The sequence below is a fragment of the Odocoileus virginianus genome, unplaced genomic scaffold (assembly GCF_023699985.2).
Source record: "Odocoileus virginianus isolate 20LAN1187 ecotype Illinois unplaced genomic scaffold, Ovbor_1.2 Unplaced_Contig_26, whole genome shotgun sequence".
NCBI lineage: Eukaryota > Metazoa > Chordata > Mammalia > Artiodactyla > Cervidae > Odocoileus > Odocoileus virginianus.
This window is the reverse complement of record NW_027224343.1, coordinates 661,234-682,875: the sequence shown is the minus strand read 5'-3', so window position 1 is coordinate 682,875 and position 21,642 is coordinate 661,234. Positions and strand designations below refer to the sequence as shown.

Here is a 21,642-nt window from a genome sequence, read left to right as displayed (position 1 = left end):
GACATCTTGGTTCTGTGCAAGCCCGTTTAGCTGGGAGTCGTAGAACTCCGATCAGGGCGGCCCTTTGAGAGAGTGGAAGGGTAAGATGCTTTATGTTAGAATTCTGGGTTTGAGTCCTGGTTCTGCCATCAAGTGACCACATGTCTTTGGAAAAGTAACCTCTTCGTGATCATTGGTCTAATAGAGGTGACAAGAGTCACGACTTATCTATAAGTTGTTGGTAAGATCAAACCCAGTTGATGGATATGGAAGAATTCTATCAACTGCAGGGTGCCCCGTGAATAGTCCTTTTCATTGAAAACATTTTATTTGTTATTATGCTTTATTTTTGGCTGTGCTGGTCTTGGCTGCTGTGCTCGGGCTTTCTCTAGCTGCTGACTGGCGGCTGCTCTCCGGTTGCCGTGGGGCTGCTTGTGGTGGTGGCCTCACCTGCAGCTGAGCTCAGCCTCCAGGGTGCCCAGGGCTCCGGGACTGTGGCGCGTGGCCTGTGGGGTCCCCCCAGACCAGGGGTTGGACCCGTTTCTCCTGCATTGGCAGGTGGATTCTTAACCACCACGGGACCACCAGGAAGTCCACGTTTTCAATAGGTACCTTTATATTCATAGGAAAGAGGCATGGTTTCATCCTCAATGTACATTCACTCTTAGTAACTCTTTAAGTGCCCTGCTGCATTCCAGCCAGCAGGCCAGAAACAGACCAGGGGGACTCCGTTGTCACTTCCCAGTATCACGTTGCAGTGATGTGAGCTTTACTCCTTATCCAACATCAAATGATAATTTTTGGCCTTTAAAAATAAAGAGAAAAAAGCCCAAGAGCCAGAAAGATTAAGAATTAAGTTAATTTTTAAAGTAACAAATCTTTCTATATATTCTTGTCTCCATCATACGGTGCCGGTAATTTTTAAAATTAGATTTTCCTCTGGGCATTTCACACTAAAAATGATGAAGTTCCTTGTCCCTTGTAATTGCATTTCTTTTGATTTTCTTTTATTATGACTTGCATATCACTGACACTTTCCCCCTGGAATGTTAAAAGTATACATCATCCAGCTAAAAGGAAAAAATACTGTCTTCATAAAAATGGAAAAGAGAAAGTAGAGGCTCCTCTCTTTCGGTTCCAAACAAGGCAAAGTTCTTTGCACTTCGTACGTGCCAAGGTTGATGTCATGGAACCAAACCAGTTTTGAGTTATCTGCAATGAAAAAAAAAAAGCAGCTCAACAATCTTCTGGATTGAAAAACAAATTTTCCACAGCATGATAACCTGAAAATGACTGAATGCATTCTCTCTGTAATTTCAGGGGCTGGAAAGAAATAACAGGGCAACCTTGAGTTCCCTGGTAGCTCAGCGGCAAAGAACCTGCCTGCCAACTCAAGAGACAGGTTCAATCCCTGGGTTGGGAAGATCCCCTGGAGGAGGAAATGGCAACCCACTCCAGTGTTCTTGCCTAAAACATCCCATGGACAGTGGAGCCTGGCGGACTATAGTCTAAAGGGTCACAAAGAATCCTACACAATCGAGGACACGGAGTGCACACACAAACACACACGCACACACAGGTACCATATCCATCTGCTATCTGAGGAATGGATGAAAAAACCCATAAGATTCCTTTGGTTGATGTACTAACATATCATCAAAAGTTACCACTTTCGATGTAAGTGTTATTTATGGGTGATAAGCAGGATATATCCAGGAAAGGCATCTTTTAGTTTTTCAGAAAATCATCTTTGAGTTATTGAAATTCTGTTTTCATTCCATTTGAACTGTAGTCCTAAATCACTGTTGCATGGACTTCTAAGCAGGAGTGGATAGTGGGAACTTGAGGAACCCTGCCCAGGAGTCTCATTTCTGGTTCCTTGTAGGTTGGTTGTTGTTTAGTTGCTCAGTCGTGTCTGACACTTTGGCGACCCCATTGACTGTAGCTACCAGGCTCCTCTGTCCATGGCATTTCCCAGGCAAGGAGTGGGTTGCCATTTCCTTCTCCAGGGGATCTTCCCGACCCAGGGATTGAACCTGTGTCTCTTACATCTCCTGCATTGGCAGGCAGGTTCTTTACTGCTGAGCCACCAGGGACTATGTCTCCCAGTCTCCCAATTATGTAACCTTTTTTCTCCCTGCTTTTGATGTACAAACACTTAAAATGGAGTCCCAGAATCTACACGTTACGAACTTTAGGACCAGAAAGGGCCTTCAGAGGACAGGAGGGGCCTTTCTCTTCCTGCCACAAGTAAGGCCCTTGATACCTGGAGCGGTGACTCCCTCGACAGCAAGGAGAGGATCTGAGCCTGGGGTAGCTGACGCTCAGACCCCATAGCTTGCCCACTGTGTGGGTTGTCATGGGAACAAGGATGGTATGATGGGCTTCTCAGTGAAGGCACGCATCTGCTCAGGCTCTTGCCTCCGAGAGGGTGTGCTCCCTCATTCAACATTAGAACTGGGGAATTTCTTACTCTCTCATCAGAGGTCTTGTAGACTTGATGGCAGTCAAAGCCTGCATATTTTTAATTAATGTGATTTTTTTATGTTTTGGCTGTGCTGAGTCTTCCTTGCTGTATTGGGCTTTCTCTAGTTGCAACGAGCAAGGGGCTGCTCGCTAGAGGTGGTGCGTGAGCATCTCACTGCGGCGGCTCCTCTCGTCGCGGAGCTCAGACTCCGGAGGCTCGGGCTGCAGTGGTTCTGGCGCGTGGGCTCATTCGCTCTCTGGCTCGTGGAATCTTCCTGGAGCAGGGATCGAACCTGCGTCCCCTGCATTGGCAGGTGGACGCCTAAGCCCTGGACCGCCAGGGCAGTCCTGAGTTGCTATGACTGATGTAAAATACGGTACTCATTTCAGGTATACGGCAGTGATTCACTATGTGTATATATTGTAAGATGATCACCGTGGTGTCTTATTAACAATGCATCCATCACCACATATAGTTATAATTTTTCTGAGAGCTTTTAAGATCAACTCTTTTAACAACTTTCAAACAGACTGTATGAAAGTTGCTAAAAGGAATTACTTATTTTAAATCTAGAAGTTTATATAAAAGGTCTTATAGACATGATGGCAATGAAATTATAATTTTTAACATTTAAAATGACCCTTAATAAAAGACCTTTCCCAACTGATGTACCAAGTAGTAAAACTTACCTATTTGAATCTGTAATTCATCAACCGAGAGCTTATGACTGGTAGTCAGAAATCCCTCAAAAATTCTCCAGGTGTGAGAATTAACCTTAATATTTTTTCAACTTTGGGAGTTGAGTAAGTGAGGATTACCTCAGAAGACATTTAAATGATGTTTCAGGTTCAAATGGAGATGGAAAGCACATAAAATTGTAAGACCTAAGAATTTCAAGAATTTGGCAGAGGTGAAAACTCACAAAGAAAGCTCACAATTAGATGTTTTTGTTCTGCCCGTTTATCCGGCACAAATCCCTCTCCATTTGGCCCCCGTAAGGGTTAACGGAGGATTCTGGAGCCAGTAACTGGCTCAGACTCCTGCCAGGATCTCAGGCCCGGCGTCCTCTCTAGGTACCGTGGTCGGAGGGCAGTACGGACACCTCACAGGACCCTGCCCCATCTCCTGTGAGCTTCAGGTCTGTTCGTGCCCACGAGCTGGGTCACTGAACTGGGAGGAGAGCTGGGAGGTCCTCACCAGTCCTTCCTATGGCCTCCGAGACGGCAGTGGTCCCACAGAGCCCAGGTGCAGCCCTCCGCTCACCCGAGAGGGTGGGCGTCAGTCTCTCCTGGGAAACTCAGCGCAGGCGGGTCGGGGGGCTCGGGGGACCGGCTTGGAACCCGCATGGTGGCTCCCCTCCCCCGTCCGGGGCCCTGCCAGCAGGGTGCCAGGCCTCGTGTGCTGGGGGCGGCAGGGAGTGGGCTTGGCTGAGCCACCGTGCACACAAGCCCCTATTCCCCCACTTGTCCATCTTGGGGCTGCCCTGGCCGCTCAGGTGGTAAAGAATCTGCCCGCGATGGGTCGGGAATGGCGACCCACCCCAGTGTTCTTGCCTGGAGAATCCCATGGACAGAGGAGCCCGGCGGGCCACAGCCCACGGGGTCGCAGAGTCGGACACAACCAAGCAGCTCACGCTGCCTGCATGTGTGCATCTTTAGTTTGCTTGGAGGCCTTGCCCTGAATGTGCTTTCTCTCAGCTGCCGGTCCTGAATCGTTTATAAATGAAAAAAGCACTTCGAAGTTCAGCCTGACCGTGACAATCACCAACTCGCCCCGCAGACTCTCCGCCTGCCAGACACAAACGGAACATGAAAGGATGAAGCACCCAGCGAGCAGATGGGTTTTGTAAAGAGCTCCGTGGGCAGCTTCCTAGGAATGCAAAGGTCCCTGGCTTTGTTCGGTCATGAAAACACATCCAAGTGGAAGTCAGCAGAGAGGATGGCTCGCCGTCAGGAGAAGGGGCGGCTGAGGCCTGCGTGGGGAGCAGGCTCCCAGGCGGGGTCTGCGCCCGTGGCTGGGCCTCCCAGCCCCCCGTGCTGCTCGCAACGGGGCGGCGGGGACATGTCGCTGTGACTCAGCGGAGCCCATGAGCCGAGCCTGCACAAGGGTCGAAATCCTCTCCCCACGGGGGTGGGGCTGGAGTCCCTCGTGCTAGTGTGCTGAACAGGCCTCAAGCTGGATTTGTTTTTGAGTCGCAGGGAAACTGTATGCTTCACGTTGCAGAAGTCCCGGTGAAACAACCTTGCAAGGCGGTGGAAGGAGTTTCTCCTTCCAGACTCACATCTCTATCCATGTGTCATTTTGATTTTTTAAATTTATATATATATACAGTCCGTGGGATCACAGAGACACGACTGAGCGACCAACACTTGCACTTTTTCACTTTCATGGTTGACTTACGATGCTCAGGTGCACAACGAGGTGATTCAGTTATACGTATATTATTTTTGAAATTATTTTCCATTATAGGTTATTACAAGATATTGACTATAGTTCCCTGTGCTATACAGTAAACCTTTGTTGCTTGTTGCATATCTATTTTTTTTTAATTAGAAATCTAGCATTCTATTCATACTAAGTCAAACAAGTGGAATCAAAATGTCATAAATTTTTTAGTTAGGCAAAAATTCATAAGTTTTCTAAAATATATTTTGCACGTCCTTTTTGAATGCTTTTGAGGAGGCGTGTGCAGGAGCAGCCACCAGGGCCAAACCACAGAGAGGGATTCCAGGAAGCCGCACGTGTTCTGGGGGACCCAGACTGCAGAGCCGCTGGGCTGGGGGGCTCTGGAGTCGTGTGTGCTCCCCGCTTATGGGGCTGCTTCTGCTAGTGCCACCCTGTGCCCCACACTGAGCCTGCACGCCCAGGCTTCCCCACCGTGGTGTGGCCCCGACCCTGTCTTGAGTCTGATGCCCTGAAATCCAGCATCTCTTTTCTCCCCTCATGCGAAGTCCTGCAGGCCTGGCACCATACCTAGGAGTTGAACAGTTCAGACTACAGCTGTGTGACCTTGGGCAAGTTGTATAACCTCTCTGACCCCAGTCTTTTCTGTGTCAGTTGCTCAGTTGTGTCCGACTCTTTGCAACCCCATGGACTGTATCCTGCCAGGCTCCTCTGTCCATGGGATTTTCCAAGCAAGAATGCTGGAGTGGGGTGCCACTTCCTTCTCTAGGGGATCTTCCCGACCGAGGAACTGAACCCGTGTCTCCCGTGTCTCCTGCATTGGCAGGTGGGTTTTTTTTACCACTGCACCACCTGGGAAAGCCCCATACTACACTTGATCTTAGCCAAAAGGCCATAATATGTCATGTCGTTTATGAGTCACCTCATGGGGTTGGTGCAACAGTTCTCTCTACTCACCCCAGAAGTCAATTTAAGTAAATGCTGGGATGAGTGGTTTGACTGGGATTGGATTGCTTGCTTCAGATGCATCCAAAGGAGAAATCAAAGCCAGAGGAATCAGGGCTGCTCTCATGAAAAAGCCCCATGCAGTGCCTGCAAAAGCTGTCCAAAGTTTGCACCATTTGTATTGTAGGAAGCATGTTACACGTGGATCCAAGATCCATGCTCTTGGCCAAGAGGTTCCCTTGGTGGAAATAACAATTTGTTAGACCCAGAGTCCTACCTGAAGGCTTCACCACCCCAAACTTGGACTTATCCTTGTGACCTTAGGGGTAAATGAAGTTTCCCAGGGGATACCTCGTCTCTGAGCCATCGCATTAGGAGAGCATTTGCTGAGTCCTTGATCTGAGGCTTGGCATTGGGTGGGAGAGTCCCTTGGACAGCAAAGAGATCAAACCAGTCAATCCTAAAGGAAATCAACCCTGAATACTCATTGGAAGGACTGATGCTGAAGCTCCAATACTTTGGCCACCTGATGCAAAGAGCTGACTCATTGGAAAAGACCCTGATGCTGGGAAAGATTGAAGGCAGAAGGAGAAGAGGGTGGCAGAGGGTGAGATGGTTGGATGGCATCACTGACTCAATGGACATTGACTTAAGCAAACTCTGGGAGATGGTGAGGGTCAGGGGAGCCTGGTGAGCTGCAGTCCACAGGGTTGTGAAGAGTTGGACACGACTTGGCGACTGGAGGATGGCAGCTGGGTGGAGGCGTGCCTGTCACAGGTACGCCACGGCCCCCGGAGATTCTCTGAGTGCAGAGCGCAGGGCTGGGCGCGGAGCAGGCAACAGCTGTGAGCTTCCATCGTGGAGCTGAGCTCCCGCGGTCCTCCTCCCAGGTGTCAGGGTAGGAGCTGTGAGGCAGGGCCTTTGGACGGGGCACCGGCCGCTGACCTGCCAGGGCCACGTGAGTCTCGGGCCAGTCCCTCACCAAGGAGGAGATGGTGGAGGCAGCCCGGGTATGGGTCAGAACCCACCTTGGGTCCAGCTGGCCACACCCAAGCCCCTCTGCAGGTGGGTCCCCAGGCTCCACTCAGCCAGCCCCACACGTGTCTGAGCTTGCATCGGGAGGGCCGGCGGCCTGAGAAGTGCAACTCTCGGGGCCTGCCGCCCCCCAGCGGGCCCGCCGCTACCCCCCATCCAGTCCCGCTGCCCCCCATCAGGCCCACTGCTAGCCACACCGAGGGCCTGGCTCAGGGTGCAAGCGGCCTCTCCTGCCTTGCTGGCGTCCACAGCCAGCTCGCTTCACAGCCAGGGGCCATGGGGAGTCAGCGGTCCCCCGGAGGCTGTGCTGATGGAAGGTTTTCAGCCCTTCCACCCACTCGAAGCCCATCCAGGATCCCCGCTCTCCCAGGGAGTCGTCTCTCTCTGTCTCTCTCTGTCTCTGTGTATGTGCATGGGATTCTGGGGTGGCTCAGATGGTTAAGAATCTGCCTGCAATGCAGGAGACCCTGGTTGGATTCCTGGGTCAGTAAGATCTGCTGGAGAAGGGATAGGCTACCCACTCCAGTGTTCTTGGGGTTCCCTTGTGGCTCAGATGGTTAAGAATCGCCAGCAATGTGGAGACCCGAGTTCGATCCCTGGGTCGGGAAGATCCCCTGGAGAAGGGAATGAGACCCACTCCAGTATTCCTGCCTGGAGAATCCCATCTGCCTGTCTGTCTCTCCATCGCCCTCTTTCCCTCTTTGCCTGTGTCTTTGTCTCTCCTGTCTCTTCCTGTGAGTCTCTTACCTGTCTGTCTCCTTTCTCTGTGTGTCTGTCTCACTGTCTCTGTGACTCTGTGTGTGTCTCTGTCTCTCCCTATCTATCGGGCTCCCTCTGTGTCTCTGCCCTCTGTATCTGCGTCTCTGTCCTCTGATCGGCTCTCCTCTCTCTGTCTCTCCTCCCTCTCTATCTATCGGGCTCTCCTCTCTCTGTCTCTCCCTCTCTATCTATCGGGCTCCCTCTGTGTCTCTGCCCTCTGTATCTGCGTCTCTGTCCTCTGATCGGCTCCCTCTCTCTGTCTCTCCCTCTCTATCTATCTATCGGGCTCCCTCTGTGTCTCTGCCCTCTGTATCTGCGTCTCTGTCCTCTGATCGGCTCTCCTCTCTCTGTCTCTCCCTCTCTGTCTATCGGGCTCTCCTCTCTCTGTCTCTCCCTCTCTATCTATCGGGCTCCCTCTGTGTCTCTGCCCTCTGTATCTGCGTCTCTGTCCTCTGATCGGCTGTCCTCTCTCTGTCTCTCCCTCTCTATCTATCGGGCTCCCTCTGTGTCTCTGCCGTCTGTATCTGCGTCTCTGTCCTCTGATCGGCTCTCCTCTCTCTGTCTCTCCTCCCTCTCTATCTCTCTGTCTCTCCTCTCTCTGTCTCTCCCTCTCTATCTATCGGGCTCCCTCTGTGTCTCTGCCCTCTGTATCTGCGTCTCTGTCCTCTGATCGGCTCCCTCTCTCTGTCTCTCCTCCCTCTCTATCTATCGGGCTCTCCTCTCTCTGTCTCTCCCTCTCTATCTATCGGGCTCCCTCTGTGTCTCTGCCCTCTGTATCTGCGTCTCTGTCCTCTGATCGGCTGTCCTCTCTCTGTCTCTCCCTCTCTATCTATCGGGCTCCCTCTGTGTCTCTGCCCTCTGTATCTGCGTCTCTGTCCTCTGATCGGCTCCCTCTCTCTGTCTCTCCTCCCTCTCTATCTATCGGGCTCTCCTCTCTCTGTCTCTCCCTCTCTATCTATCGGGCTCCCTCTGTGTCTCTGCCCTCTGTATCTGCGTCTCTGTCCTCTGATCGGCTCTCCTCTCTCTGTCTCTCCTCCCTCTCTATCTATCGGGCTCTCCTCTCTCTGTCTCTCCCTCTCTATCTATCGGGCTCCCTCTGTGTCTCTGCCCTCTGTATCTGCGTCTCTGTCCTCTGATCGGCTCTCCTCTCTCTGTCTCTCCCTCTCTATCTATCGGGCTCCCTCTGTGTCTCTGCCGTCTGTATCTGCGTCTCTGTCCTCTGATCGGCTCCCTCTCTCTGTCTCTCCCTCTCTATCTATCGGGCTCCCTCTGTGTCTCTGCCCTCTGTATCTGCGTCTCTGTCCTCTGATCGGCTCTCCTCTCTCTGTCTCTCCCTCTCTATCTATCGGGCTCCCTCTGTGTCTCTGCCCTCTGTATCTGCGTCTCTGTCCTCTGATCGGCTCCCTCTCTCTGTCTCTCCCTCTCTATCTATCGGGCTCCCTCTGTGTCTCTGCCCTCTGTATCTGCGTCTCTGTCCTCTGATCGGCTCTCCTCTCTCTGTCTCTCCCTCTCTATCTATCGGGCTCCCTCTGTGTCTCTGCCCTCTGTATCTGCGTCTCTGTCCTCTGATAGGCTCCCTCTCTCTGTCTCTCCCTCTCTATCTATCGGGCTCCCTCTGTGTCTCTGAATCGGCTCTCTTCTCTCTGTCTCTCCCTGTGAGTGCCCCTCTCATTCAGGGCGTATTTAAGGCCCAAGTCATTCCAGCAGCAGCAGAGCACACGCCGTCAGAAGGCCTTCCCAGGGAGCATCTATCTAGACGAGCAGCCACGTGGGCAAAGCCACGTCCCGTGTGAATGAGCCCGCGTCCAGGACCCGGGCGCGGCCTGTACCCGAGTCTGTGCGTCCGAGGCCGGAGGCCGCGTGCTCCTTACGAGAAGAGGTCTGCTGTCCTCCCTGGACGTGGGAGGACTGTGCAGGAGGAAGCGACTTGTCTGAGAGCTGGGCAGTGCGCCTTGAGATGCATTTGTTTCCATCATGTTGAGTCTTTCCAGGTGAACTGAACTAAATCATAAACTGCAAAATGAAAGCAGACCTTCTCGTAGCAGGCCCACATGGAGCCCAGTGAGCAGGTCACCGCCACAGGCCTCCCAAGCGCTCAGCCTCTCTGGAAGGCGGGTGGGTCCGTGGTGTGCGGGGACTGCCACACAGTGACTCACTGGGTCCGGCTTATTCTGTCCCGGGGTGCTTCTCCGCAGCATGTGAGCGTTCTGGGAGCTAAAGCAGGGCTGTTAACAGCGACTCACTGGCCCAGGATCTGCAGCGTTGAGGCGGGGGCGGCGTGCGCGCCCCCCTCGCAGCGGCGGCGGCAGACGGGGTCCTGAGCCTGTCCTGAGGGAAGGCCCCTGGGCCAGCGTGGTGCGGAACTTCCAGAAAGCAGGTGTCAGCGCAGGTCCGGCCGGAGGCTGGCGGGCTCCCGAGGACGGCGCCCCTTCCTGCTCCTCCACTGGACACACGCCCTCCAGGTCCGAGGCCACTTTCAGCAAGGTCCTGTTAATTTGCGCTTCTCTGCCCTCTCCCCCCACCACCCTCTGACGGAGGTGTTGACTACACCCGCTGATTTAAACCAGCGGAGAGTCAGGCCTGCGGCCCTCGACTGCGGTCTGGGAAATCAGGGCCCTGCGCACCACCCCCACGTCGGGTGTCCCAATGACAGCACTCAGGCCGCGCTGCGGGGCTGGGCGAGCATTCTCTCTGTTCCCGTCTCCAGCCTATGAATTCACTTCGGGGCGGCAGGGAGGGCCGTGGGTTCCTCCACCGGGCCCCGCGTTCCTCCGGGCGGGGGCGCGTCTCCCTGCTGCCGGCCGCACCTGGTGAAGGCCACGCTCGCTTCCGGGCAGGTCTGGACCCTGGCGAGGGGGCCACCCCTGTGAGCAAGGGTTCCAGAACAAGCGGCTCCTTCTGTCCAATCCCGTGTGGCATAAAAATTGTTTAGTGCCCTTCTTCATGTAGTGTAAAAAATACAATTATTGAGAATAATTGACAAACCTTAAAATTCAATTCGAAGTGACTGGCTTTTAAAAAGTGTTTCTTTCGGCTGTGCTGGGGCTTGGCTGCGGCCTGACCTCCAGTTGCGGCGCGGGTGCTCGCCGCGCGGCTCCTCTTGTTGCGGAGCTCGTGCTCTAGGCCACCCGGCTCGGTATTTGGGCTTTGCAGTTGTAGGGCCTGGGCTTCGCTGCCCAGTGGCACGTGGGATCTTCCCGGGCCAGGGGTCACACCAGGGTCCCCTGTATTGCAAAGCACTGGACCAGTGGGAAGCCACTGCACCATGAGGGAAGGGTGACTGCTTGGCTTTAGTATTTCTAAGGTCCTGAGACCCATCACTGTTCTCTAATTCCAGAACTGTTTACCACCCTGCAAAGAAGAAACAAAGTCCTGTACCCGTTAGCAGTCACTGTCCACTCATCTCTCTCCCCAGCCCCGGGCAATCACAAGTCCACTGCTGTCCCTACGGATTTGTCTATTTTGGACGTGTCATAGAAAGGAAAGTGAAAGTGAAGTCGCTCAGTTGTGTCCCACTCTTTGCAACCCATGAACTGTAGCCCGCCAGGCTCCTCTATCCATGGGATTCTCCAGGCAAGAATACTGGAGTGGGTTGCCATTTCCTTCTCCAGGGATCTTCCCGACCCAGGGATCGAACCTGGGTCTCCTGCACTGTGGGCAGCCTCTTTACCACCTGTGCCAGCAGGGAAGCCCGTAGCATCACACAACATGTGACCCTTTATGCCTGGTACCTTTCATCCAGTGTAACGTTTTCAAGGTGCATCCGTGCTGTAGCTCGTATCAATGCTTCATTCCTTTCTGTGGTGGCATAATACTCCATGGTGTGGATGGTACCCTACTGTTTTATCTATTAGCTGATAGACATTTGGGTCACTTCCACTTTTTTGGGCTATGATGATTCACACTGGTATGAATATTTGTGTTCAAGGTTTTGTGTGAACATACATTTTCAGTTACCTTGGGTGTACATCTAGGAGCGGAATTGCTGGGTCATGGGGTAACCGACCGTTCACCTCTCTGAGGAAGCCCCACTCTTCCACAGAGGCCGTGCTCTCTCCTTTTCCTATAAGCAGTGGGTCAGGTCTCTGCTTTCTCTTCTTCCTTGTCAGCACTGGTTGGTGTCCACTTTTCACGTGAAAGCCATGCTGCTCGGGGTGAAGTGATATCTCATTCTGGTTTCCATTTGCATTTCCCTCAATGACTGATGAGCTTCTTGACCATTTGGAGATCTTCTTCTGTGAAATATATATTCAAATCTCTGCCCATTCTTTAATTGGGCTATCCGTCTTTTTATTGTTGAGTTGTAATAATTACACTATTTTTGCTTGATGTGCTTTTGTTTCAACAAAATTCGTCATAATGGGATGTTTCCCCCAACAGTGAAAATAACACAGGCCCAGAGCAAGAAAGGACCAAGTGCCAGAAAATGCAGGGCACTCTCGCCAAAAGAAGGTAGTGGAATGAGGAAGGTCAGGAAGAAAAATGAAGTCACTTTGTTTTAAAGCCAAAACCCTGCAAGGCAGTTTCCCGCAGCCTCTGGGCCTGCAGGGTCCTGGGGGAGCCACCCTTTGAGGCAGGACTGCAGCCGTGGTCTCCTTCCTCAAACCCCAGCGCCCGAAGGGCAAATGCCTTTGTTTTCTCGCTCAGTTGTGTCCAACTCTTTGCAACCCCATGGACTGTAGCCCGCCAGGCTCCTCTGTCCATGGCATTTCCCAGGCAAGAATACTGGAGTGGGTTGCCATTTCCTTCTCCAGGGGAACTTCCTGACCCAGGGATTGAACCTGCATCTCCTACATCAGCAGGAGATTCTTTTTAACACTGAGGCACCTGGGAAGCCCCCAAATGCATACACACACACACAAGTGCTTTGCATGCATTTAGAGAACTCTCCTGCTCACCAAAGCTGCTGTGAATGCGTGAGAATATCAAGGAGCCATTCTTATAATGCTGGCCTGTGTCTTATTTAACTTTAAGACTCCTTAGCACCTTATAAAAAAATGTTTGGTTCCCAAATGAATCAGCAAGTCAGAGATGAGATTTCAGGGTCTTCTCCAGATAGGCCTTTAGTCTTACGTTGGTTTATTACCTGAACCTGATGAACCAAATGGTACAATTATTTAACTTTTTTTTTTAAGCACATTTTGCTATAGGTGCATTGCTTGGCCCATTTCCAGATACCTTCTGAATCTCTGACTGTTCTCGCCTCCTAAGCCCACAGGCGGCTGAGTCCCCACTCGGGCAGTGTTTACGCGGCTGGTGCAGCCCGGAATTCTTCACTGCGCTCCTCTCCAGACTGCAGCGACTGCCCAGCCCCGGGGCAGTGAGACTGGCAGAACCTCTGGGGTCCCACCCGGCCGGCAGCCTCTGGCCCTGGCCTCCAGCACGTGGACAGGGCCCACTGCCTTTGAGCGCGCCCCGTGGCTGCAGGGCCCCCAGAGCTACAGACACCTTTGCAAAGGAGTTTCAAACTCCGCCCTGCTCCAGAGGGGAAGGAACCCTTGGGGTTCTCATCTTTCTGCCCTTTCTCTGGCTCCTCAGGGCCCTTGCCTGATTTGCATTCTCAGCTCAATTTGCATCACAAAATACACCCAAACTTCCCTGGACCAGAGGAGGTAGGCGGGCCAGTCCTGTTTGGGTCTCTCATCTCCTGCCATCATTTCTCTAGCAGGTTTCTGGTTACACCCAGATGACACTTGGATTAGGTTTCGTTTTTTATGTCCTTGGCTTGTGATGCAATGAGCCCCTCCCCAGGGCCCAGAGTGCCTCCAAGGTGGAGCCCCCTTCATTGAGGGCTGGGGGCCCGTGGGGACCTCGGTGAAGGGTCCCGCCGCCACCTCTCACGCTTGCAGGCCCCCATCTGCAGGCCAGGCAGCTGTGTGTCCTTCGGTTATATGCTCCAGTTGTCAAGGTTTTTTCTGTTTCCTTTTCCCCCGAGCCCGGAATCAATATTTCGGGAGTAAAGGGTGGGGGGGAAGAGCCCAGGGGACTGCAGTTTGCCACCGCCCACCGCAGCTCTCTGCTCCAGACGGAACCTTCCAGACTCATTCAGCACAGAGTGCTGCAGAGGAAATCCTGCCGGGGCAACGATAAGGCGGGAAGTGGAGTCACTTCCTCACCAGCTGCTGCGTTCAGGTAGACACAGCCCTGGCTTCCTCGCGTGTGCTGTGCCGGCCACCGGGCCACCGCGCCCTCTTTGATCTCAGCCCCGGTGGGCGACTGGGCATTGCTGCCTCCTGGCTTCAGGCAGAGTCCTGCTCTCTGCCGCGCAGGTGTCTCCCTCCCCGAGTGGCTTCCTCTTCTTTTTCCACCATTCCCGCTCGCCTGGTGCTTGGACGTCAGTGGCCTCTGGGCACTGGAGAAACCGTGGGTCCTGTTTATTGGGAACAAGGCTCATGCCCCTTGCTTCTGAGGTGGTGCTAGTGGTGATGCATCCACCTGCCAATGCAGGAGACCTGGGTTCGATCCCTGGTCAGGAAGATCCCCTGGAGGAGGAAATGGCAACCCACTCCAGTATACTTGCCTGGATAAAACCCATGGGCAGAGGAGTCTGCAGTCCATGGGGTCAAAAAAGACAAGACTGAGCAAGTGAGTGTGTGCACGCACACTCATACCTCTTAGTAGATTCCAAGACAAGGGACCACCAATGGTCTTGATGTTCCCATGAAGGTCTAGGGTCAACCTGGGGCCTCTGATCACCTCCCCGTCCTGTGCGGAGGGCACCAGCGTTGCCTCTATTGTCGTGCCCAGAATTACCGCTTTGTTACCTCCACTCTGCATGCTCAGTCTTTACAAGACAGGGATCTCCCTGACAGAGGGACAGATAGTCCAGCGGGCTTGGAACATGCCCCACAGCTTATACCACCTTTGGAGACTCCAGGGCGCTCGGGTGGGATGGTGTTCAAACTTGCTGAATATCACAGCGCCACCACCAATGTGGCACGGACGCTGACCCTTCTGAATGATCTGACCTTGAGCTCTTCACTGGAAGACGCTAGGAGCTGCTGCAGCAGCTCCGGCATCTGATTTTGTTCCAAAGCAAAATTTATCTGTCCTTTGAATATGCTCCTTTTGAAAAACATCATCTATTAAGATATGTTTGGAAAGCCTGGTCTGCAGTAAGGTGTATTTCAGTTCCACAAGCATATGCTGAGTGCCTGACATGTGACAGAAACATGCTCCAGGGATCCAAGGATAAATAAAACACGGTCCCTGCACCTCCAGGTGCTAATAGCTGAATGAGGGGGAGACAGGCGTGTAAACAGATGACCTTCAGAGAATACAGTGAACAGGGACCATCTGAGGATTATTTAGCTCAGCCCAGGGACTTGGAGAAATTTGCCTGCAGAACACGATTGCAGCGAATTCCTGAGTGAGCTGGATGAACTTATCGAGTGACAAGAGCTGGGCAGGAAGCTGGGTGGGGAGAGCACTGGGAGCCTGCGTGTTATGTTAAAGGATCTGGATTGAAGCACGGAAGTGACAGACTGGATTCTGAATGGATCCCTCTGGCTGCAGCAGGGAGAGAAGATTGAAGGGTAGAGCATTAGACTAAAGGCAGAGAAATCATGTGGGAAATCCTAGCACTGATCCTGGGGAGAGAAGGTAATGAGGCTAGAGAAACAGTGAGGGAGTCAGATCAGTGGTTCATAACCTGCCCTATGGAATTCCTCTCACCCTTACCACCTCAGAGCTGTCTAGCCTGACCACAAGCTACAGGAGATGTAGCATCTGGATCTCTCTCCCCCGTGGCCTTCTCTGACCCCTTTGCCTGTGCATATGACCGGCCAGAAGTGCTGGAGTTTGGATGCCTCCGTAGGAGCCACCCTTAGCCAGTGACTGGGAGGAGTGGGGGTATGAATACCCCAGCTCCCTAGCCACTTGGTGGAATGACGGAAGGTGTGTGTTCTGCACTGGCCCTCCGGGGGTCCTGTGGGAGCTGATCCCCATGGAGACAAAATGATAAAGCCGCGGGTAACAGAAAATACCGAAGGCGTTTGATAGCAGCGTTTGGCTTCCTCTTAGCGCCATCTGATTTTCTCCTTGCTTCTGCTCCGTGCTCCATCTAGCTGAGCTTCACGTGCACGTGAAGCACACGAGTCCACTCTAGACCAGGATCTATTTTAAGGGCAGGATGGCTTCCCCACTTAGGCTCTCCCATGATCGTATAAGGCATCCACAGTCAGCTCAAACACTGGAACGCACCTGAATTTCCCTTCTGTTTATAGCCGACCAAGGTCCCCTTTCTGTTTCCCTGTGAGTGCTAAGAGCCAGCGAGGAGCTGGGAGCCTGGACTTGCAGAGGCTGGCTGCGCTGTTCCACTCAGTGTGATGTTGGGGACATCTTTCCTTGCCAATAAATATAGGGACAATTTTCAGTGACTGATCCATATTCCACTGGGCTTCCCTGGTGGCTCAGTGGTAGAGAACCCACCTGCCAATACAGGAGGTGCGGGCTTGATCCCTGGATCAGGAAGATCCCTTGGAGAAGGGAATGGCAACCCACTCCAGTATTCTTGCCTGGGAATCCCATGGACAGAGGCACCTGGCGGGCTACAGTCCATGGGGTCACAAAGAGTCAGACACAACTGAGCAACTAAACGATAACATACTCATTATCATATTTGTGGGTTTTTTTTCCATTTATTTTTATTTGCTGGAGGCTAATTACTTTACATCATTACAGTAGTTTTTGTCATACATTGAAATGAATTAGCCATGGATTTACATGTATTCCCCATCCCGGTCCCCCCTCCACCTCCCTCTCCACCCAATCCCTCTGGGTCTTCCCAGTGCACCAGGCCCGAGCACTTGTCTCATGCACCCAACCTGGGCTGGTGATCTGTTTCACCCTAGATAATATAAACTGGAGCCCATTATACAGAGCGAAGTAAGCCAGAAACATATTTGTGTTTTAAAGTTTTATTTTTTCAAGATAAATAATTAGAAGTAGAATCACTAACACATGAACGGTATTTTTAAAGCTTCAGTTGCGCATTTTCAAACATGAACGGCCTCTCCACTTGCCCGCTCCTGAGAGCCCGAGTTGTGTGAGGGTGTCTGGGCTCCCGCCCCATCCCCACACCATCCTTTTCAGCGGAACTCAGTGTTCTTCAGTTCCTGCCATTCTGATTCATTTATTTTTAAATCTCATTTTATTCGGAACCAGGTTTAAATGAAACGTTTTGAAGGATCTGACGGGGAAAGCAAAATCCTGGAGCGTGGGCTGCCTTGAGGGAGGTGGGGGGGGGCTGCAGGGGGGCGGGAGGGATGGGGCTGAGTGGTCCCAGTGCAGGAACCCCCTCCCCTCACCTTCGCTGACTTGAGCTGGTCTGTTCCTACCCATTCTGTCCACACCTCCCTGGCCAACTCCCAGCCCTGTGGCCAGGGCCTGGGGCTGGGGCATTAGCTGCCCTGCTCCTCTGAGGTCAGCGCTGCTGGAACTCAGACCCTGACCATCTGTGGCCTCTGAATGTGAAGTCTCTGGGGAAGCTGTCTGCAAAAGGGCCTCCAGAGCTGGGGCGCTGCCTGCCTCCCCTCTGAGGTCAGGGGCTAACCAAAGGAGAAAGGGCCCTCCCCCGGGGACTGTCATGCCCATCCCTGAGGTCGGGCAGAGCCCTGGCCAGTCCCGACACGACCAGGGGCTGCGTGCACCCCGAACATATAAGCGGGGGTTTTGTCCAAATCACGTGACAACGGCCCAGGTTTTCTTCTTCCCTCTTTGTTGCTTTTAATACATAAAATGAGCATGTGTTTATTTAAAACAGCTTTCAGACTTAAACAAATAATGACAGACTGTTCAAACAGACTTCGGAAATCACCCTGATCAGGATGTTTGAAAAAGCAAGAAGACTCCCCCATGAAAATAGCTTTTGGAGCTTCACTCCTGAAACCACAGGGTCTCCTCTGCACTTTAGAATCACAGATGGGTAGATTATAGGGGCTAGATTCCATCTCAGGGGCGGGGGGGGGGGGCTGTTAAATGATGCCCCTCAGCCCTACAGCCTGACTTAATAATCTATGAGGAAGTAGAGCTGGGTGTGTGTTATCGCTTCCAATTTTCCACCAGAACACATCATGTGTGTATGTTCGAATTCACATTTCTTTAGAAATCACCTAGCATCTTGAGAACCAAGAGCTGACACCTTAGAGGGAGCGGGTCGATTGTTTCTGGAAATCAGCAGGCTCAGCAGACCGCCTGGAGGGCAGGGCAGTGTGAGGGGGACCACAGGTTAGAGAGAGGACAGACCAGAGAACACGGGGCTGTTTCCTCTAGCTCATGCTCAGGGCCGCTTTTACAAATGGCCCGAGTCACCTACGTTTATCTTCACAACAACCAGTTTTATGGGTGAGAGAAATGAAGCTCAGCCTTGGGTAATTTGTTCAAGGTCACAGGCAATAAAATGTCAAAGCTGGGATTCCACGCAGACCTCCTCCCTTGAGCTCAGGGCTCCTTCCCAGATCCTCTGTGCTCACGCTTTGGGTTAAGAGATGCTATGTTAGCCCATCCCACTTCAGAAATGATTTCTTTCTTTGTAATGCATGTCAGAAATGGGCCATGAAGCACAATTATTTATACAAGGGGCCGGGGCTGGGCACAGGGAGGGCTTCCAGCCCAGGGCTGGGGTGCTGGGAAAGGTGTCTCGTCTGCCCGGGGGGCTGAGCACCAGGCAGAGCGGCCCGAGACTCCCTGCTTCCCCCATCTCCCGAGGGGGGCTCCTGGTCTGGAAGGGTCAGGTGACCAAGGCCTCAGTCTCTTCCATATCCCGCCACAGACAACTCCACGGATAACTGAAGGGACGCAGGGCCCAGCCCCGACCTTCTTGACATTGAGCTGCAGTGCCTACTGCCTAGCGCGCTCTTCTGAGGAACTGGGGGTGCCTTCGGCTGGTGCGTTGGGGGTTCCAGCCTTCCCGTCGTTAGAGAGAACAGCACGGAGGGGAGGGCTGTTAGACGTCTGCTGCTGTGTCTGTGGGGCCCGGGGGTGCACTCTGCGAGAGGCGAGTTTCTCTATATTGGTCCTGACTCCTTCCTGCCCCGTTTACCCCCCTGACAAACAGTCCTGACTGTCAGCTCATCTCTGGGCCAAGCTCACTAAGCACATGTTTCATTTTTGTCTATTGCCTTGCTTTGCTAAGACTCAAACTTAGGAAGCTGTTTAACAATAGATTAAGAAAGAAGAAAGCCCTTGCGCCCTCTCCTGGTAAAAGTTAATCCAGTGCCTCTGAAGGTAGAGTTCACCCACTTCAGGAAGCAGTCACTTGTCCAAGCTAAGTGACTGGCCTTGCACTAATCTGACACACCAGATGGGCCATCGGGCCTTGAGGGCTGTGGTCGTGAGTTTCTCCGGAACCCTCTTCACAAGGCCTCTCAGTCTCGGGGGGTAACTCTGGTGCCAGGGCTGTCCCGCGCCTCGTGGGCACCCTGGTCTGTGCCATCAGATGCGAGCAGCGCCCACTGCTCTAAGCCCTCGTCTGCCTTTGTGGGTTTTGTTTTTGTTTGCATGTTTTTCTGGCAGCACAGCTTGAGGTATCTCAAGCTCCACAACCAGGGACTGAACCCACACTCTCGGCAGTGCAAGTGCGGAGTCTTCACCACTGGACTGCCAGGGAATTCCCTCTTGTCTGCTTTTTGTAAAAGGTGCCAAGGTCACCGGAGCAGTGAGAGAGTAAAGATGGCTCAGCACAAACCCTTCACGACTGTGGGAACTCAGCTGAGTCCAGCTCCGGGAATTTGTCTAAAAACAAAAACCAAAAACAAAACCCAAATCCAAATGAGTAGGTAAGAATTTACAGACAGCTGCTCTATAGCACAGGGAGCCCAGCCTGGCACTCCGTGATGACCTCAAGGGGTGGGATGGGGGAGGAGAGCGGGGCTCAAGAGGGAGGGAATATTTGAGTGGTTGTATGTTGTTTCGCAGAAATCAATACTACGTTATAAAGCAATTATCCTCCAATTAAAAGTGATTTAATTAAAAAATAAAAGGAATTGGTTAAATAAAGTACAGCATAGATACAAATATATAAATATATGTGGTGGAAAATTATGCAGTCATGAAAAATAATTGTGCACATTTATATTTAATAACACAGGAAGTTCCCCTAATGATGCCTTAAATGTTCACCTTTGAGATTACTGCCAAGATTTTCAGAGGTGGTTGTATGTAAGAGGAATAATTTCAAACAGGCAGAGTATCTGGGTAATGTATTAGGCCAAATACAGAATTCAAACCAATGTTTGATGTTAGAAAACCTTAATCATTAATCGAACAAACATTTCTCAAACACCTACATGTACTAAGACCATGCACAGCAGTGGGGAGACACGAATGATACCTGGTCCCTCTACTGCGATACGTGCCCAGACAAAAACATGGCAAGCATCATCAGACCTTCCTCACACAGCGATGCTGCACATCTCTGTGTGCTGCCGTCTCCCTTAGTGAAACTGTGTGCTCTAATTCCAGGTTTGGGGGGCTAATTGGAACTACATCTTGTTTTCCCCTTCATATCTGATTAATCCACCAAGGGAAAAACACTTCACTTACTGCTTTATATATTCAGATGTACACGCATGCATGCTCAGTCGCTTCAGTCAAGTCCAACTCTCTGTGGCCCAAAAGACTGCAGCCCACCAGGCTCCTCTGTTCATGGGATCTTCTAGGCAAGAATACTGGAGTGGGTTGCCATGCCACCCTCCAGGGGATCTTCCTGACCGGAGGATTGAACTCACATCTGCCTGCATCTCCAGCGCTGCAGGCAGATTCTTTACCCAATTGAGTCACCTGGGAAGCCCATATATTCAGGTAGAGTTGTCCAAATACTCATTGGGTCCAAACACAGAATCCAATCTTCCCCAACAAATCTAAGAAATGAGCATTCAATGGTCTCAGCTTTTTTCTTACAGCACAAGAACAAAGTAAAGGACTCTTTAAGATGGGTATAAAGAATAAAGAAAATAATGCATGTCAGGAATTCATTACAAGTGCCTGGCCCATAGCAAGCATTCAGTAAAGGAGTAGTTGGGGCTTTTTTAAAAATTATTTTTATGAATGTCCATGCTAGCTAAAATTGCAAAGCCTCCAGTATTTCTACTGCTTTTGCTGTTTTATTTTTCCCGTTAGCACTTACACCCTCTAATACACTCTACGATACATGTAAGTTTTGTTTACTGTCTGTCCCACTTCACTGGATCAAAAACGTTTGAGCTTTTGGTCTATTTCACTCATGGCTGTATCTCTGCTGTGCCTGGTATGTGCGTAAGGTCTCAGTAAGTATTTCCTGAATGAAAGTGAAAAGAGTGGGTCTGAAATCATCCCCAAAGCACGTTTGACCTTTGCCCTCACCCTTCTGAAGGTGCAAGGCACTTCGGATGGCTCTCCCCCTGTCGGCTGGCATTGTGCTGGCACACTCTTTGTCACAGTGACAGGAAACATCTAATAGTCTACACTGTTTTTCTCCCGCCCTCTCCCCTCTGCAGGACGCCTTTGTGGAGCTGTATGGCCCGAGCATGCGGCCCCCGTTTGATTTCTCCTGGCTGTCTCTGAAGGCACTGCTCAGTCTGGCCCTGGTGGGAGCTTGCATCACCCTGGGTGCCTATCTGGGCCATAAGTGAAGTCCACAGGCCTGCCACAAACAAATATGCAAAAGGTTCATGAAAGCAGTAGAAATAATATGCATTGTCACTGATGCACCACTGAAGTGAAGGTGTGGTCTCTTAAAAAGAAAAAAACAACCAACCAACCAACCAAGCAACCAACACCACCACAAACAGCTTTCAGGCTCAACGTTGAATCAGCTACTTACTGCCAAAGGGAATACAGTTTATTTTTTACATTATTAAGAAAAATAAGATTTATTTATTTAAGACAGTCCCGTTGAATCTCCTGTCTTTGGAAACCCCACCACTAATTGCTAAGCCCCACCCGGACGGCTCTACCTGGCTCTCTTGTGCCTGTAAACACTGATTTTTGTTCCATACTGCTGGCTGGACTGACTCAACCAGCTGAAAAGCAAACAAACTGACAAAGGAGCTGACTGTTCCAGAAGCCGGGTTTCT

At 51.8% G+C, this 21,642-nt stretch overlaps 1 protein-coding gene across 1 annotated transcript in view; it reads left to right on the top strand.

The window, feature by feature from the left end:
• The window catches only part of BCL2 (BCL2 apoptosis regulator), a 192,428-nt gene extending 171,110 nt beyond the window's left edge, over window positions 1-21,318 (top strand). Inside the window, exon 2 of the mRNA XM_020905607.2 lies at window positions 21,064-21,318. Within this exon, the coding sequence (XP_020761266.1) occupies window positions 21,064-21,198 (135 nt within the window). The 3' untranslated portion in view covers window positions 21,199-21,318. The remainder of the gene's footprint in view (window positions 1-21,063) is intronic.
• Window positions 21,319-21,642: the final 324 nt, after the last annotated feature.